General features: G+C 41.9%; 1 protein-coding gene across 1 annotated transcript in view; it reads right to left on the bottom strand.

Annotated features, from left to right (window-relative positions):
* Positions 1–1,059: 1,059 nt before the first annotated feature.
* DDX60 (DExD/H-box helicase 60) overlaps positions 1,060–23,810 on the bottom strand; it is a 79,568-nt gene continuing 56,817 nt past the window's right edge. Inside the window, exons 29-38 of the mRNA XM_047761645.1 lie at positions 21,431–21,535; positions 19,431–19,631; positions 18,086–18,190; positions 17,088–17,229; positions 14,576–14,697; positions 10,692–10,839; positions 9,238–9,380; positions 4,864–5,015; positions 3,368–3,430; positions 1,060–1,754 (exon numbers count right to left, since the gene is read on the bottom strand). Of these exons, the coding sequence (XP_047617601.1) occupies positions 1,655–1,754; positions 3,368–3,430; positions 4,864–5,015; positions 9,238–9,380; positions 10,692–10,839; positions 14,576–14,697; positions 17,088–17,229; positions 18,086–18,190; positions 19,431–19,631; positions 21,431–21,535 (1,281 nt within the window). The 3' untranslated portion in view covers positions 1,060–1,654. The remainder of the gene's footprint in view (positions 1,755–3,367; positions 3,431–4,863; positions 5,016–9,237; positions 9,381–10,691; positions 10,840–14,575; positions 14,698–17,087; positions 17,230–18,085; positions 18,191–19,430; positions 19,632–21,430; positions 21,536–23,810) is intronic.

Genomic DNA, 23,810 nt, shown 5'->3' with positions numbered 1-23,810 from the left:
CCCATAAAATGCTTTCAGTTCCTAAGTAAACTCACTCTTCATAAGTTGTCCCAAGTTATTCTTTAAAGTTGCTGGTAAACAAATCAAATAGGAAGCTGCCCATTAGCAGAGGTGAGGTATCACTCCCTCAGGGAATACCAAATCACAGCAAAGAATCTTATTCTCCTCCTAAAAATGAGGGAGTCAGACTGACTCAGTCATATGAAACAAATCTTCGTCTCTATCAGATTTATGAAACCACAAGGGATAGAAACCCAGATAACAGTGTATGAATGTTGTGTATCATGGTTTTGAAGAGAGACTAAGGGCCATCAGAAACCACTTTTGGTTTCTTAGTGTCTGGTGTTGAGCAACCATTGTAGTGCAGGTTTTAGCATGATGAAAATCAAGTTAGCCCAAAGAAAGTAGGGGCCCCTAACATGGCACATGCAGTGATGGGTCAGTCCCAGGGAAGAGAGTGTTCTTCTATCTCCAGATCAAATGAACCACAGGTGTTTCTAAGCTGATGTAATCTACGAATAAAAAATGCCATGCAGGAGTTCCCGTCGTGGCGCAGTGGTTAACGAATCCGACTAGGAACCATGAGGTTGCGGGTTCGGTCCCTGCCCTTGCTCAGTGGGTTAACGATCCGGCGTTGCCGTGAGCTGTGGTGTAGGTTGCAGACGTGGCTCGGATCCCGCGTTGCTGTGGCTCTGGCGTAGGCCGGTGGCTACAGCTCCGATTCGACCCCTAGCCTGGGAACCTCCATATGCCGTGGGAGCGGCCCAAGAAATAGCAACAACAACAACAACAACAACAACAAACAAAAAGACAAAAAAAAAAATGCCATGCAAAGGGTCATATTTCAGTAAGAGATCTGGATAGCAGGAGAAAGAAGACCTTTTGCTCTGAGGACAAAATGCTCTTCAAGTTCATGGTCTAAATAGGTTCTAGACTATAATCTGAGGTGAGACTGGAGAGGGAAATTGATTATACAGAAACTGTGCTATATAAAAGGCACATGTATGTGCAAGCGGATTGAAAGATGCATAGATTTAACACAAAGAGACCAATGGTAAATAGATTAAACACATTTTATTTGTGGTTTTTCAGCTACTTCTACACAGTTAAAACCAGCTAAAACATCAGCTTTGTTTTATTATAAAGCATCACAGAATTTATACCAAAACTCCCATTATGTTTATAAAAAGTAGTTCAAGTTCACTAGAAGGTATATTAATGGCTTCATATCTAAGTCATGTAATCATATTTAAATTAGAATATATTTTGACTTCAGGATACCGTAGTCATTTATTCCAGCCTTAATAGACTTTTTAAAAATTATGACATTGAAGAGAAAAATTCTGAGATTTCATTTTTTTGCAAAAAGTTCATCACGTACAAAATCCTTGCATTTCTCAATCCATCCCCCAAACAACTGATCTGGAAGTATCATTGCTAAACTATACAGTGAACCCAAGGTTCAGAGATACTAAGTAATTTATCTAAGGATGTGCACAGGAGAGCCAGGCGGGCTTGATCACAACCCTGACTCCAAAGTACTTGCTCTTTCCACTTCATCCGATAGGTTTCTGAACAAAAAGCAGGAGAATCGTAAACATGACTTGAAAAATGCCCATAGCAATCTTTTAAGTGGTCTGGATAGACTTTGTTTTCAGATTTTCTTAAATTTTTCCAAAAAGCTTTGACTCAATTGTTCAAATGCTAAGACCACGTTGTCCTCTTCATTTACACAAAGTTCACGCAGAGAAACACTGTAAATGGAAATACAGACACACATAAAAGGCACTCATTGTACTGAGTGTCAGTATAAGAGGGCTTCCCCAGGGAGGCAGTTAAGTAAATACCACTAGATGATGACATGTTAGCAAAAAGCAGAGAAGAATGGTAAGGAACACATTTATTTAAACAAACAAACAAACAAACAAACAAAAACCCACGTTGTAAATCAATCAATCAAGACAATCGTCATGCTGTTTTTCTTCATGTATTTTACCAAGAGGATTTAATGGCCACCAAATTCCATGTAACCTGATCCCTCTTCCCTTCAAATCAGCAACACAAATTCCCTTCTTTTTCTCTGTACATCTTTTATGGAGCCATTTTGTGTTGGTGGTGGTGTATGTGTTTTCCTACTGCTGTGTCCTATATATACTGAAACCCACAGGCAACTACCTCTATGAAAAGCAAGAGAGTCCTCCTTTCATCTAGATATGTGACAAAATTAAGAAAACAGGGTGTGGTAAAGAGAGTAACAGCCCTCCAAAGATATCCACAGCCTAATCCCTGGAAATTTATGGATTGTTAGGTTACGTGGCAAGGGAGAATTAAGGCTGCCAATGGAACTGAAGTTGTTGACCAGCTGACCTTGAGATGGAGATTAACCTCAATTATCTGGTGGCCCACTGTAGTTGCAGAGGTTGTTCTAAGTGGAGGAGGGGGCAGGAGAGAGTGGACATCAGCATGACCTGACTTGAAACTGCCCTTAAAGACAGAAAGGGCCAAGATCAAAGCCTCTAGTAGAAAGAAAAGACCACCAAACAGATCGGTTTGGAACAGAAAGGAATGCAGCCTTGACAACACCCTCATTTCAGCCCATTGAGACCCATTTTGGACTTGTCACCTTGAGAACTGCAAGATAATAAAGTTGTATTGGTCTAAATACTATGTGGTCATTCGTTAGAGCAGCAGTAAGAGACTGATACTTAGGTGACAAACACAGAGAGAGGAAATCCAAGAATGTACAGTCCAGCTGGGCTCATCGAGAACTGGGAGGGGTCAGAACCTGACATCTCATCTGCCTTGGTTCCACTGGAAGTCCAGTGTTTCCCTGGTGTCTTCACTAGTCCATCACAAAGGGTGACGAGTTCTATATCCAGAACACAGGGGTTCCTCCTAGTTACAGACTCATAATTGTGACTCTTAGACATTTTCTCCTGAACAATACACCACAGATATAGTGTGATGCATAAATTCTAACTCATTGTTTTCAGCTCTTAGTCCCCAAATTTCATCCTCACTCCTGTGTTTCTATGTATCATAACTGAAGTGAAAACCTTGTTGTGGAAATTAAGACTGCTATGGTCCAGGGGTTCTCAAGGCTTTGGAAGACTGGTGCCTATTGGTGTGCAGTGCCTGTGCTGAGGCTCTGGTCTGGGTGAAACGTTATGTCAAAGGGATTTTGGAACTAGTTCTACTGTAGAAACAATGTAATGGCATGTTGAGGAAAAGTTCTGCAAAGTTTTTGGACAGTTGAAATGCTTGGCGCCCAAGAGGATCAGTGGCATTAAGTAAGAACTCAACACTTTTAAAATTATCATGAAATTATTGGAAAATCTGAAATCAATATTTAAAATACGTAACGCACCTGATAGATTGAATGGTGAGTGCAAAATCTTTCAACAACTGATATGCAAGGCCTTCATTCATCCTAAACAAAACATTTTGAAAATTAACAGTATACAGACATTAAAGAACTTATTTCATATCAAAATGCTGAATTTGTCAATAATAGATTGCTTTTGTCTGACGATTTGTATTTACCAACGTCATTTCTTCCACAACCCCTCCCCCAATGATTTAATCTGTGGGAATGATGATTATGACTTCAAGTGTCACAAGTATCACTGCCACAGGTGATCAATGAACATATAAGGTGAATGCTCTCAGGAGGAAACCTGAGCATGAAAGTCAAGATCAGGAGAGTAAGTGGGAAAGGGTTAAAGAGAAGAACCAAGAGTTACTCAATGATGACTTTATCCACAATGATGAGTCATACTTTCAAAAATGATCAACATTTCTCAAGAGGGTCAGAATTTTTACACATTTCTCTCAGATAACAGAGTATGGCATTATTTGTTGTTATTTAAAGTATATAATAATATAGTAATAATTAAAACATACCTGTGAATATATATATTTATATTTGTAGTGCATGGCTTTATGTCAAGTGAGTCAGCTCAAGCCTCAAGATTTGGCTGAACTAGAAGTAGAGGCAGAGGTGGAAATGGTAGAGATAGAGGGAGAGGTGAGAAGGATAGAAGTAGGAGTAGAGATGGAGATAGAGACAGAGACAAAGGTAGAGGTAGAAGTAGCAGAAATGGAGATGGATATAGAAATAGAACTAGAGTAGAGGTAGAGGTTGGAGGTGAAAACGACGGAGGTAGAGACAGAATAGTGAGAAAGGTAGAGCTAGAGCAGTAAAGACGGAGATGATGGAAGTGGAAATAGAGACAGATGGAATTAGAGACAGAGGGAGAAGTTAAAAGGATAGAGTGAGACAGAGGTAAAGATGGAGATGATGGTGGTGATGGAGATGGACTGATAGAGATGGGGATGATGGGTATGGAGATGGAGAGGATGGGGATGTGGATGGAGATAGTGATGATGGGGATGACAGAGATGATGGGAATAATGGAAATGATGGAGATGTAGATGATGAGGATGAAAATGATGGGGATGATGGAGATAGAGATGATACGGAAGATGGGCATGGAGAGGATGAGGGATGCAGGTGATGGAGATAAAGATGAGGGGGATGGATAATTCCCATTGTGGCTCAGCAGTAGCAAATCCAACTAGTATCCATGAGAATGTAGGTTCGATCCCTGGCCTTGCTCAGTGGGCTAAGGATCTGGTGTTGTCTATGGTGCTGTGGTCTAGGTAGAAGATGAAGTTCTGATCCTGTGTTGCTGTGGCTGTGGTCTAGGCAGGCAGCTGCAGCTCCAACTTAACCTCTAGCCTGGGAAGTTCCATATGATGCAGGTGTGGCCCTTAAAAAAGGAAGAAAGAAAAAAGGCCAAAAAAAAAAAAAAAAGATGAGGGGGATGGAGATGAGTAGGGATGGAGACAGATAAAACACACCTGTTGTCCTGGACTAATCCTGTCAAGGATCCATGTTTATAGAAATCGAGTGCATAAGCATTGAGTGGCATTTTTCTTCCTTGGTTATCAAATCTCTGTGGACACAGTACAGGAGCCTGAGAGCTACTGATACCAATTGTGCGCAGAGTGACCTGCAGAAATACAGCTCTTCTTAATTTGGTATTTATGTGCAAAGAAAGTTCATGATCTTACACTGTGCTTCATAGTTACTTCCTTTGATCAGTATTTTCAGAGCACACTCTGTGGTGAAGGAAGAGGGTCTTTCATACACACTGGGGTGGTGCCTGAGCAAGACGAGTTAGAGTTCCCATTGTGGCTCAGCAGGTTAAGGACCCAACATGGTTTCTGTGAGGCTGCGAGTTCAATACCTGGCCACCCCCAGTGGGTTAAGGATCTGGCATTGCCGTGACAGTGGTGTGGGTATACATGTGGTACATGTAAACAATGGAATATAACTCAGCCATAAAAAACAATGAAACATGCCATTTGTTGATGTTTTCTCTTTTTCGGCCACTCCTGTGGCATAGGAAGTTCCCAGGCCGGGGACTGAATCTGAGCTGCAGCTATGGCAACATTGGATCCTTTACCCACTCTGTCACCAGAGAGACAACCCTGGAAACTTAACCCACTGTGCCACAGTGGGAACTCCTATGCGTCCATTTAAAATGCACAAGGGTCTGGAGTTCTCCTGTGGCTCAGCAGTTTAAGGATCGGTTGTTGTCACTGCAGTGGCTCAGGTCACTGCTATACTGTGGGTTTGATCCATGGTCTAGGAACTTCCATATCCCATTGGGTGTGCCAAAAAAAAAGAAAAAAGACAAGAAAGTGCACAAGGGTCTGTGTAGTTTTTCAAAATTCTTTTAAATGATAGGAGGTTATTTTATATGATGGAGGACTACTTGATTTTGGAATAGAATGGAGCCAACACACCATCACACCAAATGTAGCAAAACTTGTTTTCTTTCTCAAATTTTGTATTAAAGTACAAATTAAATTTCTACAATGTAAATCAAAATTACGAGGTATCACCTCCCACTGTCAGAATGGCCATCATCAAAAAGTCTACAAACAATAAATGCTGGAGAGAGTGTGGAGAAAAGAGGACCCTCCTACAATGTTTGCGTGAATATAAAATGGTACAACCACTATGGAGGTTCCTCAAAAAATTAAAGCTAGAGTTGCCATATGATCCAGCAACCCTACTCCTAGGCATACAGCTAGAGAAAATTATAATTGGAAAAGATGCATGCATCCCAGTGTTCACTGCAGCACTACTCACAATAGCCAAGACAAGGAAATAGCCTAAATGTCCATCCACAGAGGAATGGGCAAAGATGTGGTACGTATACACAATCAAATATTACTCAGCTATAGAAAAGAATGAAATATACCATTTGCAGCAGCATAGATTGTTGTATTAAGTGAAAGTCAGAAAGACAAATGCCATGTGATATCACTTATATGTGGAATCTAAAATGTGGCACAAATGAACCTATCTGCAAAAGAGACACAGACCTACAGACATAGAGAACAGATCTGTGGTTACCAAGGAGGAGGAAGAATGGAGGAGTGATGGATTGGGAGTTTGGGATTAATAGATGCCAACTATGATATATAGAATAGATAAAAAACAAGGTCCTACTGTACAGCACAGGGAGTTGTATTCATTATCCTGTGATATCCTTTATCAAGGATATGTGTTCATGTCTCAAATGTACATGGTTATTTTGAGCCTCAGTAGGAACAGTGTCAGATAGACCCTATAAGAACTAGTTTCAGTGAATGAAAGTGTCTGTTCTATTTGTATTTATTTCCAATGAACATGATCTGATTTCTCAGGCAGTTAAGAACAGTCTAAGAAATTTTTAGGACCTTTGCATGGTCTTTGGAGTTTTCAATAGCCACCTTTTCCTACCAAAATATGACATTCCTTAAACAACGGACAGTGACTACACTCCAGAGAGAATTCAGCCAACTGGGGTGATGTCCAGGGTGGGGCAGAGAAAAGGGTTGTGCAGGCCACTGTTGTACTTCTAGACCAGAAGACACTGCACGAGGAAAACAGAACACACAACTAGCAAAGGTCACTATTACCTCGTAATAGTGCCACTGCTGTAAGTTTTACAGGACACAATGGAATTGGGGTTAGAATGTATCACAATGGACAGATTTCTGAAGTATTAGGGTTGCAGTGGGGCAAAACCACAGCTTTTACATGTTCATGAACATGATCTTGAGGTTTTGCCCAAATATTTTTTGGTTTAGTAAGGAGTCCTGAAGCTTCCTCTGGAGACCAGCATCTGTGTCAGGTCATTGCTGCAGCTTCTTCACAGATAATCCACTGGTTAAACTTTCACAGTCTGATGGGTGACTTGGCTACATTATCTTCAACAACCTTCTTGTAATGAATGCTAGTGCTTGGAAGTCCATTCCCCTCCAACTTTTCCTGAGGGACAGGTAGTCCTCAACTCTTCCAGAGTCACCCAAAGTCATGTGCTACAGATAAGACTGGAGTGAAAGCAAATATGGTGGACAGGACAGCAGGACAAACATGAGGGGGAGAGAGGCCTGTTGCTGGTACACTCAGACCCCTCTTTACCTTTGAAAACTGGGCCATGGAAAATAAATGGGCTGGCTTTGATGACAGTTGGCTAAATTTATAATATTCTCTTGCCAATCTATCACATGAATCTCTGCTCTTGAACAAAGATGATAAAAAAATTTTAATAGTCAATCTAAGCAAATAACATCTTAGTGAATTCATGCTTCAGTAGCTCTTTGCTCCAAACACCCAACAATAATATGTAAAATAGCAAGACATAAAAGGTATTAACTTATAAAATATAACTATATCAAAAGAGAGAACAGGAAAGTCACAAGGCTCCAATGTAGGTAAACATCTCTATAAAAGGATGAGCAGGTCTTAAGAAAAGGGTAGGCCAGGCTTTGGGCCAGAAGCTGTTGGTAGGTGGTGGCCACATGCTCAGCTTCAGAGAAGTCTGAGGGCTTTAACTGCTTCACCAAAGGTGGGAAGGAGAACCCCTCCGCACTCCATGAACTTCTTAGAGCCTTAACTCTTGATGAATTTCAGGCCTAGGAGAGCAGCCAAGTAAGGACTCAGCTTCTCCCCCAGGAGCTCAGCCAAGCTGCCTGCTGGCTCCATGCTGATTCCTAATGCATCTTCAGTGTCACCAGGAGATGGCAATCCTGAACCACCTGGACAAGTCCTGCTTGGAAATAAGCTCCCACAGTGTGGTCAGGAAAGAAACTAGAAGTGCGGTCTGCAAAAACTAGAAGGAATGAGGTGCATATGGAGAGAAAACAGGAGGAAAGGGATAGTAGAGAGAAAAAGAAACTAAAAGAAAATTACATTCAGATCAAGCCTGTAAATTATAATGCCAAGATCCATAAAGAAATACAACATCAAGAAAGAGAACAAAATAATTACAACAGGAATTCACTCTGGCTAAAATAAGTTTGATAGGACAGTGCTATGGACTGAAGGTTTGTGTCCCCCCCCCCAAAAAAAAAACGCATATTTTAAAGCCCTAATCCCCACTGTCATGTTATTTGGAGGTGGACATTCGAGAGGTCATTAGGTCATGAGGGTAAGGTCCTCATGACAGCATGAATGCCCTTATAAAAAGAAGAAGAGGCATAAGGGGTCTCTCTCTTCCATGTGAGGCTACAGCAAGGTGGCCACTGACAAGCCAGGAAGGACTCTTGCTAAGAACTGAATCAGCCAGCACCTTGATCTTGGGCTGCCCAGCTTCTAGAGTGGTGAGAAATAAATGTTGATTAAAGTAAAAAAAAAAAAGAAAAATCCTGTGATAAACCATAATGGAAAAGAATATATATATGTATAGCTGAGTGCCTTTGCTGTACACCAGAAACACAACATTGTAAATCCAGTATACTTCAATAAGGAAAATTAAATTTCTACAGGTTTATTCCAACATTCAGATGGATTATTAAGCATATTGGAAATGTACCCAGTTCTTTGTATCCCATTTTGGACATCAGGTGATCCAGGATATATGGGATTTATGGTGTCTATAGCAACACTGGGAATGACTAAAGTTAGTTTTACGTGCTCTTTTCACAGCAAACCTGTGTCAATTTCTGGAAAAGTGGCAGTGCTGGATTTCCGTATCACGGAGCCAGGTTCCTCAAACCAGTATATGAGATAATGAAATCACTCTGGCTTCAAAAGCACCATTTCCTACTTATTTCTGTTGATAATGTGGAATTTTTTTCAATTTGGGGAATTTGAAATCCATGCTGAACTGCCTAGAAATATAAATTCAATTCTTTCTTAAGGACTTTTTGTTTTAAGCCCAACTTTCCACTTACACGGTCCAGAGTTCCTGGGCAAAGCAAATCACCATCTGAGTTCCCGGAGAGACAGACAAAGGGAGAGATGGCGACTCTCCCCTCCTTGCAGCTCATCAAGTAAGACGCAAGTTGGGAGTCTTCACATTCTTCACCTGAGAAATCTGGCCATAACAGGTTGGGCTAGAATTAGTTTTTAAAATTCAGCCAGACTGCCATACTTTACACACCTGCTCCAGACCACCCTGCAAGGGGAGCCACTCAGTTTTTAAAACTAGCATCATAATGAAGTCCAAATGAAACAGATCAGTAAGCAGCACAGCTTGGCACAGAATGCATTCAATAAATGTCAGCTATTAATATTATTATCAATCTCATACTATTCTGTATTATGTTTTAGTTGCTTTGATCGACAGGTGATAAAAGACAACATTTAAACTGTCTACTCTTTCAGCCCAGAATGACGGTTATTACCTTGGTCCTTCTTCCAACTGACTACAGACTTTGCCTCACAACCTCTCTAGACAGAGTGATTCAAGCAGCCAGGATCAGCAGGTTTGGCAATGACACATGGGAAAAGAATACTTTTCCCACCCCTACTTTTTTTTCCCAGATGGAGCATTCAAAGTTGGCTCTCATTTGTGATGGAGGAAGAATATTTGTGTGTCCTCTTTGATTCCTCCGGGATGTTCACCATGCCCACTGCTAAGGTCTGCTTCTGTTCATGCTGCTTTCCACTCTAATACTCCCTAGGATGCTACAAGCTCTGCCTCCCTGACTTTTCCCAGTTGAGGATGTGAGGGTGACATGAAACCAGGAAACTACTACCCAAAGCTCAACCTTTTCCCTTAATCCTTGTCACCTCTTCCTGTTTACTTTCCCCTGGAAGACTACCATCCAGGGGCCCAAGAAAATTAAGAGCAAAGGTGAATAGGGTTTACTACTGCACTAAGACAGTTGTAGTCATCAGCTTAATTACCTAAAGCTCAATTATCCAAACTCAGTGGATAATGGTATCCTCCTCCTCATGTTGAGATTGAGGCATGAATATGGAGTAACCCCCCACCCCCCGCCCCAGCCCCACTGCTAAGTAGCAGCAGAGCCAGAGCCTGGACCTAGGTACTAAGCACTGAGTTTGTGCCCGTGACCACCCACCCACTCCTCTCCAGGGAAAAAAAAAATGGATAGTCTCTAGTTTCTCCTCCTCTCATGGGGGCCCTTACTCCATCTTCCAGGCCTGACCCAAGAGCAACCTTTCATCAAGACGGTTTGTACATGACTCGATTCAATGTCATTTCTCCACTGTCCTTTACCTAACTTTAATAAGCACACTTTCTTTCTTGAGAAAACGGAAAAGATCCCCTTATTCTAAGACAGACTGGCCTTTCCAAGCTCTGCTCTTCTGGAATAAACTATTCTTAGGCAAGAGTATTTATTCTTCCAATTGTTCCGCAGTGGAGCAAAGATACACCTACCTGTGTGTGACAGTGGGAGTTGATGCTCCTGTTTCATATCAGCCAATCTGGAAACAATCATCAGGAAGGAGGCAAAGTCCTCTGTAACGTTCTTGTTATACTGGTCTAGAGCATCCTTGAAGTCCTTGGGGAGGTCCTCCAGGAACACCTACATCACCAAGGGGATCATTAAAAAAACAAAACAAAACTGGAGGCCACATGTTTTTCAGAGAGATCGACATGCCTTCCTCGAAAACTGTAAAGTGTGAAAGATGTGCAAAGAACACTACAATGTAATTCTATACATACCTGTTCAGTAATGTAACTCTTTCATTCTTTCATCTGTGAAATTGAGGTGAAATTCATTTTTTTCTATCTGCATTATAAAAACCAATACCTTTACTCTTAAAACATTTTTTTCATGCTACTTAACCCAAACCATCTTTTAAAAAGAAGCATGTCTTCGAATGACATCAGACCTGTGAATATTTGAAAGAATCTAGTGACACATTTGGAAAGCAAGCAATAATAATAAGTTCCCTTGTGCCTGGAATAAACTTCACCAGACTGAGAGAGCTTTTAAAACCTCACTTGGATTCATTTTTCTAACATTTTGTTAATTATTCTTCCATCTAGATGCATAAAAGGGATGCATCTCTAATTATTCATAATATTCTTGTCAGATTTTGATATTAAGTTTGGGTTTGCTCCCCCATTTTTGTATGCTCTAGGAGAGTTTGTGAAAGACTGCCATTATTCTTTAAAGTTTTGAAAAAATTCACCAGTGAAGCCATCTGAGCCTGGGCATGGTGGGTTTGATGGGAAAGTTAATTGATTGCATTTATTTAATAGATATAAGACATGAGTGGTTTTTTTTATATATAGTCCTTGGTTAGTTTTAGAAAGTTGCATTTTGTACAAATTTGCCCATTTTGTCTACACAGTCAAATGTATTGGCCTTAAGAGAGTCTTATTATCCTTTTTTGTTCCTTTCAATGTACACTATAAGATCTGTGGTAATGCCTCCTTCACGTTCCTGATAAATGTAATTCGTACTTTTGTCTCCATCCTCAGAGTCTTGCTGAAGGTTCATCACTTTGATTCATCCTAACAAGGAAACAATTTAGGCTTTGTTGATTTCCCTTTTTTTTTAATTTATTTCCCCAATTCCCAGTTGGACATTTATTTTATTTTTATTTTATTTTTTGTGTTTTTTTTTTTGCCATTTCTTGGGCCACTCCCGCGGCATATGGAGGTTCCCAGGCTAGGGGTCAAAACGGAGCTGTAGCTGCCAGCCTACGCCAGAGCCACAGCAATGCGGGATCCGAGCCACATCTGCGAACTACACTACAGCTCACGGCAACACCGGATTGTTAACCCACTGAGCAAGGGCAGGGATCGAACCCACAACCTCATGGTTCCTAGTCGGATTTGTTAACCACTGCGCCATGACGGGAACTCCTGATTTCCCTTTTGTACAATTTGTTTTCAATTTCCTTTATTTCTGTTCTCATTTTATTATTCCTTTTCTTATATTTATTTTAGGTTAGATATTCTGTTTTGTATTATTTTGTTTTCTCCTAGCTTCTTAAGCTGACAAATCAGATAACTAATTCTTTTTCAAGCTGTCTTTTCTTCTAAGATGTGGTTATAAGGCTGCAAATGTCCCTCTAATCACTGCATGAATCATATCTCATGAGTCTTTGTTTTATGCATTATCATTTAATTAAAACATTTTATAATTACCATTTTGTTAATTTTTTGTCTTATATGTATTTAGAGACATAAATCAATTTTCAGGCAATTAAGGTATTTCTGGTCCAGAAATACATTGCACATACATATTGTTAGCAGATATTTGACAAAGGTACCAAGAACACACAATGGGAAAGGACAGTCTTTTCAAAAAATGGTGTTGACAAAATGTGACATACACATGTAAAAGATTAAAACTGGACTCCTACCGTGTTCTGTACATTAAAAAATGAATGCAAAATGGATTAAAGACTTAAGTGTAAGACCTAAAACTGTAAAATTCATAAAAGAAAATACAGCATCATTGGTTTTGACCATAATTTTTTGATGTGACACCAAAAGCAGAGGCAACACAGCTGAAAGTAAACAAGTGGGATGACATCAACTAAAAACCTCTGCACAGCAAAGGAAGTCAATGGCGTGAAAAGGCAGTTCTAGAATGGGAGAGAGTATTTCTAAACCACTCACCGATAAGGGGATGATATCCAAAATTAAAAGAATCTAGTACAACGCAACATCAAAAAAAAAAAAAAATGGGCAAAGGACTCGAATCGACACTTCTTCTAAGAAGGCATATAAACGGCCATCATACGTATTAAAAGCTGGTCAGCATCACTAATCATTAGGGAAATGCAGGTCAAAACCACAATGAGAAATCACCTCATAGCTGTTAAAGGATGAAAAGATTAAAGAAAAATTTCAAATGTAGAAAAATTGGAGCCCTATACACTGTTGGTAGAAATGTAAGCTGGTGTAGCCACTACAAAAAGAAAACATATGATTTTTCTATAAAAAATTAAAAATAGAACTATTATATGATCCAGCAGTTCCATGCCTTGGTATTTATCCAAAAAGATGAAGTTAGGATGGTGAAGAGATACCCGTACCTCCGCGTTCACTGCAGTGTTATTCACAGTAGGCAAGATGTGGAAACCACACATAGAGCTGTCAACAAATAGCTAAGGAAATGTGCTCTATTCATACAATGGAATATTATGAATTCTTAGAGGAAGGAAGTTAACAAGGATGAACCTAGAGGACCTTAAGTTAAGAAAAATAAACCAGTCACAGAAGGGCAAATATTCCATGATTCCATTTCGATGAGGCATATAAAATAGTCAAACTCATAGAAGCATAAGGGCATTGCCAGGGCTGGGTGGAGGTGGCAATGGGGAATTGTTCTTCATTGAATAAAAAGTTTTTGTTATACAAGGTAAATAATTTCTAGAGATCTTCTGTACAACATAGTACCTATAGTTAACAATAACCTAAAAGTTATTGTCCACTTTATGAGACTGCTGCATTACTTACAGCACTACCAAGGCACCTATTGTCCACCTAAAAATACCTCAAGGGGCTAAATATCACGTTAAATGTAAATAAACAAACCAACCAATCACCCACCACAAGGAAATCTTTGGAAGTGGTGGCTACTATTCGTAAGTGTGTTGTGTTCACTGGTCTAGAGAATAGTCTGTGAGGGCTAAGATTTGTCATTTCACATGGTGATGCTGGACAATATCCATCAACTCTTCTCTTTTTGTTTTTCTTTGTCACCTTTCACTAAGGTTATCGGGTGTAACCAGCCACCCAACTTTCTCAGGTTTTAGTGGACTATATTAGTAATAGTATTTGATGTTGGTTTAATGATAGGGAATCATGATCAAAGAAACTGCTGCAAATAAAATCAGGTAACAGTCCCTGTGTGTCAAGGGAGGATTTCTAAGATGACTATTCTAATATATTTTGACGAGGACTGTATAGTTTACAACATCCACTTCCTCTCCACCTGCTCAAGCCCTACCTCAAGGTAAAACGATCCTAAGAAAACCATAGCTTCAATGATGGAGACTATTAGTTCATTTAATTACCTACATTCCTTCTTTAGCCACCAAATACTATACTTTTATATAGTCAAATGGAAAACATGAGCAAAATTTTTATCCCATGTTTCCTCAAAGCATTTAACCTTTTGATAGATTTATAGGGAAGACATGTGAATTAAGTATAACACTTATTACAGGAAAAACAAATTATTACTCTACAAAACGAATGACTCCTCTATGAGTAAAATTCTACTGCTGCTGAATCATTTATGGCAGGATCTAACAGTCTTATTTATTAAATGTTATCAGAATCATAAATTTTACCTTTGATTGATAAAACTTGGGAGGAGACTCTTGGAACTTTGCTGGAAAATATGTTCTCCCAAACAGATTTGCCAATACCAATACCAGCTTTTCCATTACATCCTGAGAAAAAAGTTTTGAGCCTATACAGAAAAAAAATGTTCTGTTATAAAAAGTGCATCAATCCCATTTTTTACATTTAAATTGAAAGTTTTACTGCATTTTATTTCATGGACACTAGAAATCTGCAACAAATACCGCAACTAAGGAATGACTATGTCTGCTGGCAGTCTTATATATCTTTGCCTTCCTTTTCCTTCTGGCTTCCCCTCTCTCCTTCAGACCCTCATCATTCCAACCACAAAGAATCCTGTCCCCTGACCTGGAACCCCCTCTTCAGTCTAGCACCAGTTTTCCTAAAGCATTTAATGAGCACATCTCACCTCCTCAAAAGTCAGTGCCTCCTAAACAAAATCTAATCTCCTTAGCCTAGCACTTACGGCTTTGTAAAAGTCACCCACAAATAATCTCCTGGCCCACTGTCCTGACACTTCTGTAAATGCAGGTCACCCTGACTCGCTCCCGACCCTCACCCTCAGCATGGCAGTGTTAAAAAGTGCAACATCTGGAAATGCCTTTGTGTCCCAGCTAGGCATGGATCTGGCATTGCCACAGCTGTGGTGTAGGTCACAACTGCAGCACAAGTTTGATCGCTGGCCTGTGAACTTCCACATGCCACAGGTGCGGCCAAAAAAGAAAACACGTGTTACATTTAATGTCTTGGGCTCTGGAGTCAGACTGCTCACATCTACAAAATAACAATATCTATATTATCTGCCTCATAAAGCTTCCATCACCATGTTTATAACTGCATACAACCCCCTACACATACACACACAGCACTAAGCACAACCGTACTTGTTGTTGCCGGAAATTATTCTCCTCCTACAGGCTTTTGGGAGCTGGAATTTCCTGAGTATCCCCATTCCACAGAACAATGTACGTTCGGGGTCTCTGACCTTGTATAAAATAGAGCGTTCCTACCAGTTAATGATGGGAGGTAAAGTAATGCTGTGAAAAGCACTGAGATCACCAAGCATCAAGAGCTGTATCAAATGTAGACCCAAAGAGGAGTTCTCATCATGGCTCAGCAGAAACAACCTGACCAGCATCCATGAGGATGTGGGTTCAATCCCTGGCCTCACTCAGTGAGTTAAGGATCTGGTGTTGCTGTGAGTTGTGGTATAGGTCGCAGATGTGGCTTGGACCCCATGTTGCTGTGGCTGTGGTGTAGGCTGGCAGCTGCAGCTATGATTCAACCCCTGGCCTGGGAACTTCCATATGTTACAGGTACAGCCCTAAAAAGAAAAAAAAAGAAAAAAAAAAGCCACAAAGAAGTAAACTTTTCTTTTAGAGACATTGTTTAAAGATCTCTGGTTTAGAGAGTTCCCATTATGGCTCAGTGGAAATGAATCTGACTAGCATCCATGAGGACAAAAGTTTGATCCCTGGCCTTGCTCAGCAGGTTAAGGATCTGGCATTGCTGTGAGCTGTGGTGTAGGTCACAGACACGGCTTGGATCCCGAGTTGCTGTGGCTGTAGTGTAGGCTGGCAGTTCCAGCTCCAATTCGACCCCTAGCCTGGGAACCTCCACAGACTCCGGGTGCGGCCCTAAAAAGACAAAAAAAAAAAAAAATCTCCAGTTTAGTTAAAAACGGCTTTTGTAAAAACTGCATCAAATGAAACATTAAGTGGGCATTTACAAATGGAATTCATAAAATACGTACATGATTTTGGCAAAAATATATTTGGGGAAAACAAGATTCTAGATTATGCAATTAAGACACTATCGGTTATTTAAATACATTATAAAAGTATTTCAAAGAAATATGATTGGAAGAACATATTCACAAATATCAATGGTGGATATTATTTTAAACATAATGGCTTTCCATATCCTTTTCCTGCAACATTAGACAAGTATTTATCAAAAAATTATATATTAAATAATATGTTCTGAATCCTGGAGTCAAGGAATCTGAGGTTAGTAAGAAGTTGACATATTTAAATAGTCAAAATATAGCTGTCTCCCAAATAATCTATATTAGTAGGCATATAAAACTTGATTTTAGGAGTTCCCATTGTGGTGCAGTGGAAATGAATCCGACTAGGAACCATGAGGTTGTGGGTTTGATCTCTGGCCTCGCTCAGTGGGTTAAGGATCCAGCATTGCCGTGAGCTGTGTTGCAGGCTGTAGATGTGGCTCGGATCCCGCATTGCTGTGGCTGTAGCAAAAGCTGGCAGCTACAGCTCCAATTAGATCCTTAGCCTGGGCACCTCCATATGCTGTGGGTGTGGCCATAAAAAGACGAAGAGATCAAAAAAAAAAAAAAAAACAACTTTATTTTATCTAATTTGGTATCTCTAAACTATCTAAATGCTAACTTGTGTTTTCTTTGTAGAAAACAATATTCCTCAAGTGCCAGCCTCACTTTAGCATTTTTAGACCACAGGCATTCAACATCAAGCTTACCTTTCCTGGTTGGCTGACAGAGGTTATGGAAAAGGCCTCTTACAAGAAAACTGACGAAAACCAGATTAGAAGGTTCATGGTAATGTAAATGCGACACAAGTCCAGCAAAGCCCACAGGGTTACATTCTCGATCTAAATAGCCCTAAAGAACAAAATAATTTATGAGTCTGACTCAACCACAGGCATTAATTAACAAGCAATTTACAAAATGCCAGCTTAACATATAGTACCTAGTACTGAGAACTAAAATGTCACCTGCCACACCAGTAAAGGATGCTGCAGCCACCATGCCATCACATTATGGCCACCCATATGGTAAGCCCTGAGGGGGCTCAGGATGGAGGCAAGTAGGCTGCCCACCGCCAAGCCCATCAAGCCCTCAGCTGCTGCAGCTGCCCCCAATAGTGCCCCAATGGTGCCAACAGTGCCCCAGTGGTGCTCCCAACAGTGTCCCCAGTAGTGCCCTCTCAGGGGACTCAGGAGGGGAAACACAGGACGCTGGCCCCCGACAGCTGGGGTGCACATCAGAGGAATGATTTCAATGAGCCGGGGACTTGCAGCTTGCCACACATAAGAAAGCACTAAATTCATTCACTTGAGGCGTCTGCTTTTCATTTATTAACAGTAATCCTTTGATGTTCCGTCCACCTGGTCTTTGCTGCAAAAACTCGTATACATCCTGGCTTTCCCCTGGCCTCTTTGGAGCTTTTACTCAGAGTTACTGAGAGGCCGCCTCTCGGGGGTGTGTACTCAGAATGTCTGCCAATTAAAACATACCTCTCAACTTGGAGGTTGTGCATTTCTCCCCCCCCCCCCCCAGTGGACAATACCAACATAGGGAGATTAATCATTACCTGGCCCATTTTGATAATTATATCAACTATAAGTAATATGACTCATTGGCTCTAACCTTGTAACAGCTGGAATCAATCGACATGGCAAGAAACATACATGGTGCAGACCCTATTTCACAAAAAGGTGAAGAAGCCTGGTCCTACCTCCTTGACCAGGAACTGCAGTGCAAACAGAAAGTAGAGTTTCAGCATCTCCAGGGTCCGGGGCTGCTTGAAGGAGAGCAGTGAGTGCTTCAGCACGGACAGCACCTGTGGAGGGGAGCGGTGTGGTCACACGCAGTCCGTGTTGAGAAACACATCCTCGACAATAACACAGGTGTACTGTGATATCGATTATCCTGCATATTATCGTGTTATGACATCCTAGAAACCTTTCTGGCTGGGAAGAAACCGTCCCTCCCAGGGCTAATTCCTAAGGGGCATGGGGGGAAGGAGGGAGGGGAGGGAGGGAGGAAAGAGGGATAGAGGGAAGGAGGGAGGGCTGTACAGTCCATCACTTCTACTTTGGGTCAATACGTTTTGAAGGCATCAAAGTGAACAAAACACAGGGAGGGCAGTCCCTTCCCAATGCCTCTTCATAAGGATGAAAAATGAATGTTTAATGATAAATTTTAAATCTCTCACTGTGGACTGGATATTTATCTGAGTAGAAAATCTCAGGACAAGGGAGTTCCCATTGTAGGGCAGCGGAAACGAATCTGACTAGGAACCATGAGGTTGCAGGTTCAATCCCTGGCCTCGCTCAGTGGGTTAAGGATCCGGCATTGCCATGTGCTGTGGTGAAGGTTGCAGATGAGGCTTGGATCCCACATTGCTGTGGTTGTGGCGTAGGCTGGCAGCAACAGCTCCAATTAGACCCCTAGCCTGGGAACCTCCATATGCAGCAGGTGCGGCACCCCCCAAAAAAAGAAAAAAAAATTTCAGGATAAGTTTATAACCATATGTGGAGACTAAATGCAAGTATATCTTTGTGTAAAAACCAAACCCCCCATCCCTAGAAATATGACTGAAAAAAAATACCAAGATGATAACAGGATTATTTCTGCATAGCGGAACTAGCTACGGCTGCTTTTTCCCTCCTTCAACTTTCCACATTAGCCAAATATTCTTTGAAAAACTCAGGTTACTTTTCTATGAACAATAAACTCTTTTATTACAAAATCATAAAAACAAATCTTTTAGCTCCTCATGGTGGAAACAGGAGTGTAACCCAGATTTTTTTTAACCCCACAGCCAGCACCTTATTCCTATAGGACATTGCTTATCACGTATGAAAGCAATGATCTGGGGCAATTCCGAATGCCCATCTGGCCATCAATTCTCTAAGAAGACAACAAAACTAAGTATTTCTCTTCACCCTCCGCTAGTCCTATGCCAAGACATTACCAGGCATTGATAAGACTGGGGGCTCCGAGAAGCTGTGCCCACAGACATACGAGAAGGGCCCCACCAGGAACAGTGCCACAGCCTCCGAAGATGCAGCACACACCTTTGCCTGGGCATCTTCGGGGTCATCTCCCTTGGAAGCCAGGAGCATGAGCCTCAGAACCAGGGAAATGCCAAGAGGAAACTGCCCCCTAAGCTGAGGGACGTTGGATTTGATGAGTTTTTCTATTTTGGGCAATGGGATATCAAAGAAATACACATCTCCCAGCAGGTCTTGACCTCGACGTCCAGCCCGTCCAGACATCTGGCAACAGGACAGAAATCACAAAGTGAAACTTCCCTGAACACCTTCTCCATCACAGTGTAAGAATAAGAATGAGCCTTAGAATTGGGTTAGAGGTGGGAATTCCCATCGTGGCTCAGTAGTAACAAACACAACTAGTACATGTGAGGATGCAGGTTTGATTCCTGGCCTCGCTCAGTGGGTTAAGGATCCGGTGCTGCTGTGAGCTGTGGTGTGGGTCACAGACGCAGCTCGGATCTGGCGTTGCTGTGGTTGTGGTGTAGGCTGGCGGCTGCAACTCTAATTCGACCCCTGGCCTGGGAACTTCCATAAGCTGCAGGTATGGCCCTAAAAAGACAAAAAAAAAAAAAAGGAAAGGAAAGAAAGATTGGGTTAGAGGGCGTAAGCTATGCCTTTGTGCAAGCAAATGAAACTAAGATCCAAATGGGTGCTGGGCAGGAGGCTCTCGGTGACTGAGACAGGGCTGAAAAGGAAACACTTATTGTCATAATGTACTTATTTCATGCCCCCAATGGTGCTAGATATTTATTTACATTGATACATGGATGAAAGAACAACAAGAAGAAAAACGACTAGACGCTGGTCTCAAGTTCACTTACAGCTGAGCTTTCCAGAAGCCTCCCCACCCCTTCCCACCCTCTCCCTGGTCCCTTTCTCTCCCTCTCCCTCACACACAAATGTGCTGGGTGACAAGGCACATAAAAACTGCACAAACTGAGATACAGGAGTGAAAATTCAGAAACTCTACTTGTACAAAGCAAGTTAAGAACAAACTCTTTACAAAAATCACATTGGTTCTCCTTTATTGTTTGGCATGTTCTTAATCCTTCCCACCTTTGCATACAGACCCGCCAACAGCAGCTCTACCAGGTGATTCTAATCCCCATTTTGCAGAACAGTGACCGGGGCTTGGGGGAAATAGGAAACGCTCTGTAGACAAACACCAGGAAGAACCATGCCTCTAACCTGGAGGCATTTCCACTCCCAAGCTCATCATCCTAAACACCGTACCACCAGTCTGTCAGATTCTCAAAGACTGTACCGGTGGAGAGTTCATGGCCAGGACAGCGGCAGGAGGAGAAATCAGAAGGACAGGGGTCGGTCATGTGGAGGAAAGACTGAAGATACTGCACTGGGTAGGAGCAGGGCCCGCCAGGGAAGAGAAACAAGGGTTCAGGGAGGAAGAGACAGGGCTTGATCAACAGTGCACTGGGAGCTGACGCATCTGGCAGAAATAGCCACCAGATGCCGCTGAGCAGGGACACCATCTGAGGACAGGCCACACTGTGTGCAGGACACAGCAGGGTCGGGAGAACTGTTTGATACCACAAGCCAGGAATGTATGCCAAAGGCAGTGGAGACAGAAACCACAAGGCCCAAGTTCAGCAACCCCCAAGGAGGGCAACGCAGAGGGATTGTGGCAGCCCGCATGCAGGAGCAAAGGTGAAGGAAGCACTCAGGAGAACCCGCGGTTGCAGAGTCAGGGCACAGAGGCTGGGCAAGGAAACATTCCTCACATGCCGTCCATGTGTGTCTTCCCTGAAAACACCTCACTGAGTTCTTGCAAATGTGCGGGGCAGTATAAGTGGCCCTATTCTGAGACAAGAAAGAAGGACCACACACTTTAGAGGTCACACCCAAGGTCATGGATCTGCCCTCTATACCACAGCTAACCACACCCATCAGGCTGGGATGGAGGTCTGGTAGCTGCAGCACATTTGCAAACCAAAGGCTTATGTTTCTTACTATTTCAGGGCCATGTGTCTTCAATGCCAGAGTGGGCTTCTGCATCACAATACCTGTCTATAATTTAAGGCATCCAGGTAGATGGAGTTTTGAGCAAAAACCACAGATTTACAAGGCATGTTGATTCCCAAAGCAAGTGTCCCCGTAGCTGTCACCACCTAGAAGGAGAAGAAACCAGTTACTTCATAAAACAGCATTTCCATGGAAGGCCATGGAGTGACTGAAACCCTTGAACTTCAGTTAAGCCATGGGAGGGGCTAGAGATAAGAGCTCTAGCATCACGGACTGCCCAAATACCTTCCCGCTCTGGCCAACCTGCCACCCTGCTCTGCCAAAGTACTCTCCCCCCAACATGTCTGTAGACCTAGTTTGCTCAGAGTGCTGCTTGAATGTCAAAGAGAAAAGCTCCTATTATGGCTGTCGGAACTAGTCGGGAAATGAACCCGACTAGTCTCCATGAGGATGTAGGTTCGATCCCTGGCCTCCATCCAGGAGGTTAAGGATCTGGCATTGCTGTAAGCTGCAGTGTAAGCCAGCAGCTGCAAATCTGACACAGCCCCTAGTCGGGGAACTTCCATAAGCCGCACCTGCAGCCCTAAAAAGGAAAACAAAAGGTCAAAAAGAAACTTCCAGACCAGCACCTCCAAGATGTCCACCCCCCCTCGCTACTCCCCTTCTGGCATTAATGGCCACCTCCAGGGGCATCACCTGTGTGTTTACTGTCCTGCCCCAGACCCCCTGCCCTACCCCCTACTGAGAAGAGTGCCCAGCACAGAGCAGGTGCTCAGGAGAGACTTTGTAACGAATGACCAGAAAGGGACTTTACCCACCCCAGGCAGTAACACTTTGCAGACCCACTTAGGGGCAGTTGCTGGCTTCATTCACTAAAGCCTATTTATGAAGCTTAATCTCTATGGAAAAAAACATATCTAAGTAATAAGTGCAAAATAAAGTTTCACTTCTTTCCCTGATTTGCCATAATAACCAACCAGAAAAGGAGTAGTGAAGGCTTTAAAGCTTCTCATATGATCCACTTTTACTCATTTTTTCATGTCATGTTAGGTATTTCTTATTGCCCTCTCTTTCTTTTTATGCTGATTTTCAGAAAGCCATGGTTTAAGTTAATGTTTAAGTATATGGAATAATTTTCTCTAATTATTCTGAACCTAAACTCTATTACCGGTCAAAATGAAACACATCATATCTTAACTGCTTTTATAAAAAGTTCTTTAATAAGAACACAGATGGGAAAAGAAAGAACATTAAATTTCAAATGTAACTAGAATAATACCTTTTTGAAAATGCATTCTCAATACCAAAGCTCTTTCTGTTTCCATAGGGCCTTTTTTAGAGTGATCTAGTTATCCATTTATTAAGCTAACAGTAACTGAGCATCTCCTATTTAACAGGCACTATTTTAGACCCAGGATATGCTGATCAAAATAAGTGTGCCTCTTTTTTGTTTTTTTTGTTTTTGGTTTCTGTTTTTTTTTTTTTTTTTTTTTGTCTTTTAGGACTGCACCTGCAGCCTATAGGCATATGGAGGTTCCCACACTAGAGGTCGAATGGGAACTACAGCTGCCGGCCCACGCCACAGCCACAGCCACAGCAGATCTGAGCCTCATCTTCGACCTACACCACAGCTCACAGCAACGCCGGATCCTTAACCCACTGATCGAGGCCAGGGATCGAACCTGCAAAACCTCACGGTTCCTAGTCGAATTCGTTTCCACTGCACCACGACAGGAACTCCCAAGTGTGCCTCTTTAATTTAATCCATAATGATGTAAAAAATTTTGTTTCTAAATATCTACTTTTAAAATAAATAAATACATTGTTATCAGTAAAAAAAAAAAGCTAAATAAAGTTGTTAATGATATATTTTTGTTTTTTTCCAGGTTACAGAATTACCCTTAAATTAGGGTGTCAGATTTTCCTCTAGATTAAAAGAGAGAGTAACAGAATCCACCCCCATACACACACACAAATACGACGTACATAAAACAAAAAATTAACATGGATAATTAGAAAAAGTCAGGGTCTGTTTTTAAATATTATTCAGGGTCTGAATTGACCAGGAAGTTCCATAAAAACTCCGTGCACTTATGCAGGCTATCCTACAGGACGCATGGAGTACAACACAAAGGCTGGGTGGTGAGCGATTTCTGCAAAGCTCCCCTCCTGGTCCATCATCAGTGCCGGGACAGACCCCAAGGCTGACATGGCTAACATCTGCTGAGACGTGCATTGGGCTCCAGGACGAGACCCACCTTTGTTCTCATTTCAGCTATTACACTGAGAAAAGATGTGACCGAAACACTGCTATGAATGTCCTCCATGCCCACGAAAAGACATCTGTAGACAAAACCACGGGACAGCTGAAAAAATGCCCTGGACGTTATAAATGAAAAGCGGGGCGTGGGGGGGGGAGGG

The sequence above is a fragment of the Phacochoerus africanus genome, chromosome 15, assembly GCF_016906955.1.
Source record: "Phacochoerus africanus isolate WHEZ1 chromosome 15, ROS_Pafr_v1, whole genome shotgun sequence".
In the NCBI taxonomy this organism is placed as follows: Eukaryota; Metazoa; Chordata; class Mammalia; order Artiodactyla; family Suidae; genus Phacochoerus; species Phacochoerus africanus.
This window is presented reverse-complemented; position numbering and strand designations above follow the sequence as displayed.